Raw genomic sequence first — 12734 nt, forward strand, 5'->3', positions numbered from 1 at the left:
CTCTTTTCTCCTACAAGGTCTTCTGACAGACCAAGAATGCACAACCTACCTATGGATAACACAGGGGGATAAGAGAAATAGATGTGTTGTTACCACTCACTGCTGACTGCTACAGTTACAGATGGACACATCCAGTGAGTGCAAGGATGGTGGCTAGGTACAGGGATCACAAGCCAGGCAGTTTATTTCCTAGTTACCTAGCTAGGAAGAGGAAAATGTCTTTCATCCCACCTTAGTGAGAGCTGGTGCCTACAGTAGCCACCATCATCCACTCAGAGACTCAGTAGGATTTGAAATATCAGCTTCTAACCTGCAATATCCCCAAAGAATCTGCCACGTATGACTGATACCTGCCTCCCCAACTCCCTGGACAACCTAGAAGCCTCAATGGATCCCTTTCAGCCTCAACCTCCCTTGGAGATTTGCTGCCATTAAACTTTAACTTTGGCTAGGCTTGCAGGAGCTTGTGTGGAGACCTCAGCACTTCACTATCTAGGTAGAAACCAGAAAGGGTTGATTGATTCACCTCCCAGTTGCTGTCAAGAGAAGAGCTTGCACATTTCTTGCTATTCTGACATGCCTAGTATCCTGTCAGGATGGGCCATGTGGTCTACATACTCACACACGAGCTAACATTTCCTGCTGAACCCACATGCCATAGCCCCCTAAAAAAGTGGTTTTCAACCTGTGTTTGGTGGAAAGGGTTCCATGACTTTAGGAAGTTTGAAAACCACTTCCCTAAAGTGATGTTGACACAAAATAGGAGAGGAGCAATATGAACTCCAGCATCCAGAAGCAGGAAGAACAACAATGTCACTGGTCCACTGAATCTTCCTTCTTGTCACGTAAATGGATTAGCTTGCACAGCATCAGTGTTGCATGTATTCCTCACTTGCTTGCACCATTATACTTACCTAGAGCCTTAGTATCTTCCCCTGCAGGACGGAAGCAGGAGAGTGCAGCCCTCCTCTGCTGAATGAATGACCCTGAGCTTCATTAGAAAAACAGACGCCCCCTTTCATGAGGCCAATGAGCTTGTTCAGGAATGTACTTTCTTGACAAGACACCAACCTGTAGCTATTGTTTTTACATGATAAGCATTTTTCCTTCCACATCAGTTGAAAGAACTTGGCTTCTCCTTCAGGGCTGCGTAACTTAGTACTCTGGGAAGATCTGTATCACGTAACAGAAATGATGTATTTCAGTGTTATCTCCTGCCTCTGGGCCAGATTTTTAAAAATAGGTAGGTGGTTAGAGATGCAGAAAAGTGACTGGTGGGCACTCAAGTACCTTATTCCCTTTGACTCCAGTGGGTGCCAGGGCCCATGCCCTTAAAGGAGCTTCAATCCCTAATTTCCCTTGAAATATTTTCTCCTGGTCAATTTAGGGGGTAATTTTCTATTGCCAGTATCTCAGTCAAAAGGGGAGAACTCATTGGACTAAAAATACTAGATGTGAATTACAGTACATACGTTTCCGAGAAATACTGGCCCTACTAATGGCTGGGGTCTCGTAGTTCTTCACGCTTCCAGGGCAGACTAATCAGAATTTATCTGAAGGGTTATTTCCCCAGAAATCCTGCAAGCCAGAATCTTGTCTGGCCTTCTGTAGACATCACTTTGCCTGCTGATTTTGGTCTCAGAAGCAGCTGCATTTCAGTGGTGGGTGAAAACGTGCCTTTCTGTGCATGAAAAAACACTTTGGATCCCAGCATTGTCACATGAGGTGCTGGCTAATTGTCCCCTTGAGGAATTTCCTGCATTGTGCTTAGTCATATCAGTCAAATCTGTGTTATCACATAATACTCGGTAGTCTACTACCCCTGCAAGTCCCTATCATCTTTCTATTGTAAATAATATTTTTTACATTTCATGCAAAGGTTGTAGAGCACTTTATAGTTATTACTGAATTGTCCAAATATGCCTAGAACATAGAATTAATGGCCCATTTTTCATTTGGTTCAACTGAGGAACAGGTGGATGAAAACACCCAACATTTCACAGCACATAACCAGCAAACCAGGAAACTTGACACCCTGGCCTTTGCTCTAGCAGTTAGATGGCAGTTTGTCTCCTGAATATTGCAGATGACTCTAGTATCCTGTGTACTTTGTTGGGCACCAATAACTAGTATAAGACAGCATGGCATTATAATTGCTAAACTACATATAGAAATAACTTTTCTCTCTGCTTGCAAGCATAAAAATTGCCATAAGTCAAATGTGCTTTTTACTGCCACTAATAAAACATAAAGTAGCTGTCCTTTGAAGTTTAGGCATTCAAGGTTTTGAAAATGATTACGGGTTTTTCCTTTTTCAGCTGTGAAAAAAAATTGCTCATATCAAAATTTATACTTCCTAGGGAAACCCTTTGAGAAGATCATCAAGGAGCACATCTGCGATGGGCCGGCTTCAGGGATGATGCTCAAGGGCAACCAGCACAGTTTCATTAGGGGCAGGTCATGTCAGACCAACCTGATTGCCTTTTATGATCAGGTCACAAAGGCAATAGATGCAGGTGTCGCCGTGGACGTAGTCTTTCTGGACTTCAGCAGTGCCTTTTACACCATCTCCCACCCCATCCTCATTAAAAAACAAGGCGACTGTGGCATTGATGCCTACAGTCAGATGGATTGCAGATTGGCTGAAGGGTCATACTCAGAGGGTGGTGGTGGACGGGTCATATTCGACTTGGGGGGAAGTGGGCAGTGGAGTTCCCCAGGGCTCGGTCCTTGGGCCTGCGCTGTTCAATCTCTTTATCAGCAATTTGGACAACAGGATGAAAAGCAACCTGTTTAAATTTGCTGATGATACCAAAATTTGGGGTGAGGTGAGCACGCTAGTAGGGAGGGAAAGACTGCAGCAAGACCTGGATAGGTTACAGGGGTGGGCTAACAAAAACAGGATGCGTTTCAATACTGACAAGTGCAGGGTGCTGCACTTGGACAGTAGTAACCAGCAGCACACTTATAGAATGGGAAACTCCCTTCTTGAGAGCATGGAGGCAGAAAGGGATCCTGGAGTCATTACTGACTCCAAGATGAACATGGGCCGACAATGCGAGGTCACGGTTGGCAGAGCTAACCGCACCTTGTCGTGCATCCACAGGTGCATCTCAAGCAGGGCCAAGGAGGTGATCCTCCCCCTCTACGCAACACTGGTCAGGCCACAGATGGCGTACTGGGTCCAGTTCTGTGCACCTCACTTCAGGAGGGATGTGGACAACATGGAGAGGGTCCAGAGGAGGCCCCCCCGCATGATTCGGGGACAACAGGGCAGACCCTATAATGAGAGACTGTGGGACCTGAACCTGTTCAGCCTTCACAAGAGAAGGCTGAGGGGGGACCTGGCGATCGTCTATAAACTCACTAGGGGGGACCAGAAGGTTTTGAGAGAGACCTTGTTTCCTCTAGCACCGCCCCCCCCCTCCCCCCGCATAACGAGGAATAACGGCCACAAGTTGTTGGAGAGTTGGTTTAGGTTAGACATCCGTAAGAACTACTTCACTGTCAGGGCAGCTAGGAGCTGGAACCAACTTCCAAGGGAAGTGGTGCTGGCTCCTACCCTGAGGAGGATGCCTACCTGGCTGGAGTCATCTGAGCCCAGTTTTTCTCCTGCTCAGGCAGGGGGTCAGACTTGAAGATCTACAAGGTCCCTCCTGACCCGACTTCTATGATTCTACGAAAAGCAGCATATCATCCCCTCCCCTCTCCACCCCGTTTCTGTTTGCTCAGCATCCCATACATTTTTCCATTTGTCCAATTTGAACATAAATCAAAGCTGTCACTGCTGAAATGGGTCACATCCATATAAATACAAAGACCCACACTCATGTGGTTATAACATGCTGGTGCTCATGAATGGGTAGGCATTGCCTGGAAGTTCTTGCAAGCTTAGTGCTGTCAAAGGTCCTGGTCTGTGAACTGTTTATGAACAGACAAGCCACAGAGCAGAGCAAATTAATTGTTGGTGAACCCATCAAATCTTCATGCTGTAAGTCAGATCCTGGTTCTGTCCCCACACACTTTCATGGTGGTGGCAATGAGGAACTATAAGCCAAATCTGCCCTGCACTCAGCCAGTTACAGGACTTAAGATGAAACATTCAAAATGAAGTCCAGGTAGCGGAGAAATTGGCCTGACCCATAGGAGGTACCATGGGTGCCTCTGACATAGGTAATGTATAAGTCACAGGACCCAATGTTGCGTAGGTGCAACCTTGTTGTGGAGTCTCCATCCTCAAAAGGTTTTGAGACCAGATTGAACAAATGCTTGTCTGGGGTGGTTTAAACCAGTGGGGGCCAACCTTTTTGGCACATGCCACAAACTGGCCTGGCATCCTCCCTGAGTGACCTTTCAGTCCCCTTCCTCTGCCTGATCTGCTACTTTGCTTTCTGCTCCCAGCTCTGTGCTCCCTGCCTGATTAGCTGCTCTGCTTTCTACTTCCTTCCCTGTGCTCCCTGCCCAGCTTGCTGCCTTGCTTTCTGCTTCATGCCTAGTCTATCACTGTGCTACCTGTCTCCTCCTTGATCTCTCATATGCCACAAATAGAGGCTGCCCATGCCACTTGTGGCAACTGTGTTGCAGGCTGTCCCTCCCTGGTTTAGATGAATGTTCCTGCCTTGAATGAATGGGTTGGAGTACATGACCTAAGGCTCCTTTCAGCTTTATTTTTCTATAATTCTATCAAAGTTTATTTCTACGCAATAGAAGCCTGCTCCAAACCAAAGAAAATGAATAGGAGTTCTTTCCATTAATCTCAGTGGGCTTTGGATCAGATTGGAATGGGTTACTTTGTGTTTCCTGTCTGTTTCCTGTCTCCATCCATTGTTTTTATTGTGTAATATTAGAGATGCAAGCCTCTACATGGAGCCAAGCAGTGTTTTCAGCGAAGGCCTGATTCTCATTTCCACACAGGCCACTTCACACTATTCTGGTAGTACAGAGCAGCCAGACAGTGGGAGTAAGTGACATATATGCTCTTTATAAGCCCCCTTTCCACTGCCAGAGCTTTACGAATCTGGAATGAGGATTGTGCCTGATGTTTTCTGTGCCCTGTCAAACTCATAATAAGCTGTCTCCTCTGTGAATTGGGAATAGATATTTTCTAGCTTCTTTGCCTTGTCAATAGGCTCGCCTGTCCTAGAACCAGAAAACAAACACCATCTTCAGCCTCGTGGAGCTGTTTGGTTTAAATGACCTGCCAAGAGTGTCTAACTGCAATTAAGTCAAGATGTAGCTGAGTGCATCAAAGCCTTATTAGGAGAAACATCAGAGACAGAAAATGGAAGTGGCAGCAAGTCTGCTTGCACTGCAGGCGTGCTCAGAGGCTCAATGCTGCAGCTGTGCAAAAGGAGAGACTCTTTAAGATCCCCTAGTATCCAGAGTGCAAAGGTACCCCTTGTGGGAATGTCTGTGGGGCCAATCTGGCCCTAGTCAATGGGACTAAGGCATCCCTATGGTGAAAAAAAATTGGAAGGGTAGGCTAAATCTAGGGCAAAGTTACACATTACACATAGATCATACTAAATCCATGGATGCTAAGTAGCGTTAAAGGTAAAATGTGCTGTGAGAAGTTGCATGTTAAGAGTTAATATTGTTTCTTGCCTGCACCGCTCTGACTTTCCACTAGAGGGCTGAGGATCAGGGGCATACATAGGAGCCAAGACACCTGGGCTGTATCCCTGCTCTGGGTGGGTTGGGGAGTGGGCAGTGGCACTGAGAGCAGTGTGCCCTGTGATGCTGGAGGACTACAAATTGCTTGTTTTATCTCCATGGAACAGACTAAAGTTACCCTAACATGAGCTAGGTAGTATGGTCCAGGGTTAACCCTTGCCTGAAGTGGCTTAACTTTGAGATGTTCAGAGGGCAATTAGCATGAGTTACTGATCTTAACGTGCTCATGTATTTAAGTGCCCTTAATATGGGCTAAGTGTAACATGTAACTTCACCCCAAGGGTGCTGACCCCAGGCCAAGCAAAGTAATTTATTCTGCATAAGTATTCTCTTGTACAGAAGGCTGGGAAGGGTCAGAGAAGGAGTCTAACCCTGTGCCAATTGTCTGGGCTATAGGGAGCTGCAGGAAGCAGAGTTGTTCAGTGATCAGTCAATGCCAAGGAATTGCACAACTGTCTGCTTAATTCAGTATCTGAGCTCTAAGTGATGAGCTTTTGCACAACACACCAAGCTGTTCCAGCCATACCCAAAAGCTAAACCCCATTTCAGTACACTCAGTGAAACTGTGGCACTTGTTTCATTTGGACTGGCATTGGCCCTGTGCGATGTTTGTGACCTCGTTTGGGCTTTCTGCATTGGACTGACTTCTGGTCAAGGTCAAACTTTCATCCAAGGTGAGCAAAGCTAAGATCCACCAGTTTCCAGAGCCAGTGGCACAGAAGAGAATGATATGGCCAGCATTGCATCCAGCTGCCTTTGACTCCCCAGCCAGAAAGACTAGGTACCCATTCACAACTGGGTTAGCAGAAGAAGGCCTTTGGCATACATCTGGACACAGGCTCAAACTTATACCTCAAGCACCTTCCTTAGACTGACACCCCAACCATGATCCAACAGGGATGGTACTGCTATACAGGTTCTATCTCAGTATAGCAGGGATCTTACTTTCAGGCAACTGGGATATATTTGTCAGCCTCCTCTTCGCAGTTCATCATATCTCTAAAGATGTCAGGAGGTCAATGTTCCAAAAAAATCTGACCCTGAAGCAGAAAGATTTCCAAATAGTAGGCAATCAGGTGATCCCGGAACTTACCTGAGAACAATATTAAGTTGTCTGAAGTTATTTTCAACTGCAAAAAAACCCTTCTTTTTTCATCTGACTTGTGCGTAACAGTATGAGACATTTCAGACATCCATGGTGTAAGCAATGAGGTCAGGGTGGGGGGATGAAAAGGAGAAGCTCACACAAGCCATAAGAATGTATCTTCATTACCAAGTGTCAGCACGGTAACTAAAAATAGAACCGCATTGTTGACATTCGAATACATGGAGGACTGGCTGCCAGGAATGAGCCTGCTGGAACAAACAAGACAGACAAAATTAGAGAGAAAGGAAAACAGTCCATGAGCAGAATACAGGGCATCCTAGACAGGGCGCAAAGTGTATGTCTGTGCAGCATGCTGCAGGAAGAGCTATGGGTACCCAAGCTAGGTTGGTTATTAGCCACATTAGCACAGCACTCTGCTGTTCTTTTTGAAGCAGCTATCCCACTAATGGTATCTACGCTAGCTTGTTCAGAGCTAACTCTTAACCAGGTTACCCAGAGAGGTGGTGGAATCTCTGTCCTTGGAGGTTTTTAAGACCTGGCTAGACAAAGCCTTGGCTGGGATAATCCAGTTGGGGACAGTCCTGCTTTGAGCAGGAGTTTAGACTAGATGACCTCCTGACATCCCTTCCAACCCTAATTTTCTATGATTCTAACTCAGTATCACTGTATGGCATTGCAAGGGGATGTACCCCCCAGAGGTTCACTTTCTTTCTCATTTCTGCCAACATAGCTTCCCTTGAAAGGGTTTGATGATGTGAGCCCTCCCCTCCCCTCATCCCCAATGGGGATGAGGTCCATAGTTGGAGCATTAGGAGTCCCTTCCAGTTGATTTTTTTGTTGTTGTTGTTGCCCTTCAACGGGTTGATTAGACATTGTGATGTCTTGGGACAGGCTTGGGACAAAATGCCTCCAGCTCCCAGCCAGCTAGTATCTACTAAACTCAATAAATCCAAGCTATTCCCAACTTCTGGAAAGTACAAAGGTGCAGGCAATGTGCAAAGTGGGCAGGAAAGTAGGTCTCTAGAACAGCACCTGTACCAGACTGCAGGTGTACAGGGTGTAACAGAGAGGATGAGAGAGAATGGGGGACCCAAGGAATCTTGGAGAACATCCATGAGCCGAGTCTGAGTTGCTGAGCACTGTCAGCTCCTGGTGGCCTGCTGCCAATCTCATGCAAATGCAAGGTGAAACTCACACTGACTTTAGTGGCAGCAGTGCCAGAGTCACAGAACTGAATGTGCATGGAAGTGTGCACAGCTTCCAGTAATGCACTCTGAGTATCTGAGGCCCCAGACTGAAGAGGCTGAGAGGTAAGATACTTGCCAGTGGCAGAGCCACACAGACTCGAACAATTGCACTTTGCTCAGTCAATAAAATTCGGAACTAATTTGGCTGATTTGACTCAAGACAGGAAATTTCAGGGGGGAAAAAACGGGTAGACTCAAACAGATGTGCTAGTAACAGAAGTAGTATGGTGGTGTCAGCAGCATAAAGGGGTCCTGAATATTCATTCAGCCAAGGCCGAAAACCCACCGCTGTTGTGGGGTTTGGAGAGCATGCAAATTACCCATTATTCTGCATAAATCTTTGCTGTTGATATTTTAGAGCTCTGTTTTTTCAGTGTGGTATTGGTTGGAATACTGAATTTATATTTGACTGAATGGAGATTTGATTACTGCTGACGTACAATAAGTTATTCTTGTTTTTTCTTGAACACAGATCTGTGGGATGATTTTGACCTGTTTTCTGCACAGAAGACTTAAAATGGAATCCTACTGAAGAACAAAAGGGGTCCTATCAGTTTGCTTTCCTGTTAATGCACAGCATAAACCTGGAAAGTATTAGCATGGGCCAGCATCAGTATTGCTTACGCATGATTATTAGGTGATATGTCTGTTTGCTCAGTTCCTACTTTCCTAGTGATTTTGATATGCCTTAAATTTGATATGCCTTAAATTGAGATTTAATACAGTTATTGCTTGCAGTTTGTTCAAATCCAAACCAAGTAAAGAAGCAAATTATGATTTTTTTTAAATTTTTGTACAATTTCTAAAACAAGGTTTTACTGCACTGCTGCAGTCTGATTTATAGAGTCATTCTTTTGTAGAGTCATAGCCCTAATGATGCCAGTTACTTTCCTGTAGGAAGAGGCAGTTACAAGGTTAAACACTGCATCCTGTGTGTAGTCATAGTGGATTTTTTTTCAGATTAATAGACTTATCTTCCTAAAGTAGGGTACATTAACTTGAGCAATCGAGTTAATTTTAAATGAAGGGATCCAACAGAATTTTTCACATGTAATAACAGATTGTTAGACTTTCTGCTGTTCAATATTTTTTTTAATTCTCTGTCTGTCTTCCTCTCCCTCCAGCTGAAGCTGCAGTTACAGCATCCTGTGGGTTGAGATGGAGGGAGGGCCAGAGGGCCAGTGTAGCTGCCAGAGCTACACTTGGAAAAGTCCAGCAGAGGGTGCTGTATGAGTAGGTTGGATGCATTTCAGCTAGCTTTCATCCAGAAACATACTTAGTTTCAGTTTAGGGCCTGGAGGCAGAATGTGATTAGGAGACAACAAATGGGAGAAGATGCCTTTTTGCCTTGCCTCTTGCTGCTGCTCCATAGTCACCTGGCATGCCTGAGCTAAGATGTGTCACTTTGCCTCTTTATTGTAGCCTAACAGGTTGTTTCAGAAAATGATAGTTAGATCAGAGAAGGAGTTTTGTGTACAGCACATACAACCTGAATCAGAGGAGAACATTTTATTTAAAGAAAAGACACCCACTTACTTTACATCAGTCAACTGTTTTCTCTGATCAGGATTATATTAAATCCTCTGATCACATTATATTACATTTCTCTGATCAGATTATATTTAATCCATTTAGGTATCCAGGCTAGCTAAAGAGCTATACCAAAGCTAAACAAGAACATTAAAATCTACAACAAAAAGAAAGAAAAGACAATAAACCCAAATCTGAAGCTCTATCCTTTTGCTGCAAGTGCCAAATAACTCAGAAACCACTTTAGTGAAGACAACTTGGGTAGATTAGATAGCTAGAATGGGTGGCTAGATGGGAAGGATGGAAGGGTAGGTGGGAAGAATGAATAGCCAGCTAAATGGATGAATAGGATGGATGCTGAGATATATAATCCATTTTCTTTGTGATGGTCTCTTTTCATGACAGTGAGATTTTTTTCCATGGCAACTTATTATGATACCATACAGCCAGGTCCTTATCATACAGTTGCAGAAGAGAAGGAAAACTTAATTTATGCACACACGCATACCCCTACCTATCTGTCTACATGTACATACATATATATGTGTGCGTATATCTATGGCTATATTTATATCCAAATGCTCAGCACTTCATAGCAGTTTCTTCAGTATGAGTACAAAAAGTCAAATTTCCCTTACCATTTATGCCTCTGAGACTGGCTTCATAATATTGTAAGAAAAGATACTTTATTTCAGAAGAATATTCTTTAAATTGCTTAGCTAGTCATATTAATGCCCTTTCCCATCCTCATATGGCACTAGGACACCATCTGTCCAGCTACCTTTATTCTACAGTCCTGCTATTATACAACTGCTGAGCAAAATCTGGCATCGTTTAAACTGCAGGCTGGCTCTTTAACCCAGCAGTCCAGCTTCTGTTAGCAACTGCTTTCTAGTTACCAACTCCCTGTTTTGCAGTTTGACATTGGATTGCCAGGCATGTCTGGTTGAAGGCAGATCCATGTAGGTGCTCGTGCTAGCAAGGTACTTGATGACTTATTTGGTGGTCCTAGAGGCTTACCTTTCTCCACAATGACCTTAATTGTAACCTGCCTGCAATTCTGTTACAGCAATCTACCACTGTATGTGGATTGATTATATTTTGTATTACAGTATTATCAGGCCTAAAGGAGGACTGCTGCCTGTTTAGTCTATGGCCAAATCTCTGAATCAGGCCGAATCTTTTCCGAATCGATTTGGAGGGTTCCAATTCGATTTGGACCTCTTAATTGGTCTCCCGATTCGGATTCGGAGATTCAGCTGCTGAATTGGGTGATATCTCCTCTGAATAGAATCAGTTATCAAAGCTTCACACAGCCCTATTACATGATAGAGCCTGGCATTAATGACTGTCTGAAGCAGGGGGGACATCAACATCTCAGCAGCGAATGAGAAATAGTGGGTCGTATGGGACAGGCTTGGAAGGGGAGACTGGCAGTCTGTCTGATGCAACGGAAAAGAGATCTTTCATAGCAGTGCATTTCCATATCTTTTCCATATCTCCAGACCGGTGTCTGCATTATCTGTAATGATTAATCAGTCACAACTGCAAAGGAAAGGAAGTGTAACAGAGTGCTTCATTCTAGGGCCTGTTGTACTGAGTCCTTCTGTTTTAGGTGTTAGAGTCCTAGGGCATCTTTACGCGTACTCCAGAGGCAGGGAGAGGAGAGCACTTTAATTAGAGTGGCTCCAAGATCTGCTCACATTCAAGTGCCCACAGAGTCTCATGTATTCCATGCTGCAAAATGGCAGTGGGAATGCTTTGACTAAAGTTTGTTCAATGAGCTTTAGTTAAAGTGCCCCCACTGCCATTTTGAAGTGTGGGGACACTGAATACTGTAGACACATAGGCTGCTGCAGTGCCGTAATTAGCACGCTCCAGCAGACTCGATTAATTGAGTCTGCTTTGCAACACTGTAATTGCGGTGAGTTGGAGCAGCATCCCTGTATGTCTACAGCCACCCCTATGTCAGGAGGCACAGAGGGTGGCTGCTGAGTCACGCTGAGGTTACACAAGTTGCAGTCAGCTCTATTCTAAATATATGAGATGGTTTCTCATCACTTTCATCAAGGACCCAGCAGTTGGACCAGAAAGGGTTCTAAAAAGGAAGAACCAAAGAACTAGGGACATAGGCTGAAGTTTGTGCCTTTCACTGTTTTTTAAAATATCCATAAAGCCAAATCCCAGGGAAGGGATAAAAGTCAGAGTGCTAGTGGCAGGACTGAAGCCTAACTCTGAACTCAGCACAGTGTGGTGGGTACACTGAGCTCGGGCCCAATGTATAATAGAATAATTGTGAACATCACCTATTTGCTTTTATTAAAGTAGATTCTGGGTAAAAAAAATGTTTTGAGATTCGTTTGAAAGTCACTTTTGTATCAAATGTGGACATTGTTTTGTACAGGATAAATCTGTTAAAAACTGGACTGCTCAGCAGGAAGTGAAGCTGGAAATAATGTGTACTATTATGCTTGTCTGCTGTCACCACATCAAAAACAAATGCTCTTTCTGTGACCATAGAATATAAAACTTAACAAGGGTCAAAGCTCTTTTGCTATATTGCCCTTTCATAATTTCGACATGATTGTCTTGTTTGGGACTGTAATTAAAATAGTCAAATAAGTGCATAGAGGTAGTACAAAAATGCTGTCTTATCTTAAGTTCAGAGTGCTGAATTCCAACCATTACACCAGCCTGTATTCTGCTTTATCCCACCACACCATAACTTACCTTGCCTATTTCTTGCCACCAAGCAGAGTTTGTTATGACCAAGTGATTGTTATGCTATTGTACATGGTTGATTGCAACCTCTCAGTGAAAATGGTATCAGAATAAAGCCTTATGATTTAAAACAGGACCAAGTCCCATAACCACATTTCATTGAAATAGAAATTGTATTTTTATGCTTGGGATGGTATCTATTTCCCCCCGCCCCAAAATAAATAAGAATTAATTATTAACTGTTTTGCATTCCTACAAACCAGAGCCTACCATTATACAATATTTGAAACCTATCATTGACAAACAGCTGTGTATTAGCACAGAACAGAGATTGTTCTACATTGATTTCTACCATAAGTAAATCAAGAGTCTTCCTTCTGCCAATTGCCAGCAGGAAGTCTGAGGCTCATAACATATGCTGCTCCTTGTTTCTCTGCCTAAACACCTCATTTTGT

At 44.0% G+C, this 12734-nt stretch overlaps 1 protein-coding gene across 4 annotated transcripts in view; it reads left to right on the forward strand.

The window, feature by feature from the left end:
• The window catches only part of TSPAN11 (tetraspanin 11), a 221790-nt gene extending 209375 nt beyond the window's left edge, over positions 1-12415 (forward strand). For all 4 annotated transcript variants that reach the window (XM_090043911.1, XM_090043912.1, XM_090043914.1 and 1 more), the window contains one exon: positions 8501-12415. Coding sequence is in view for 1 of the 4 variants with exons in the window: in XM_090043912.1 (XP_089900038.1) it covers positions 8501-8560 (60 nt within the window). In the remaining 3 variants the exon portion in view is untranslated. The remainder of the gene's footprint in view (positions 1-8500) is intronic.
• The last annotated feature ends 319 nt before the right edge of the window (positions 12416-12734 follow it).

Source organism: Crocodylus siamensis, chromosome 4, assembly GCF_052110815.1.
Source record: "Crocodylus siamensis isolate JL-2025a chromosome 4, ASM5211081v1, whole genome shotgun sequence".
In the NCBI taxonomy this organism is placed as follows: domain Eukaryota; kingdom Metazoa; phylum Chordata; order Crocodylia; family Crocodylidae; genus Crocodylus; species Crocodylus siamensis.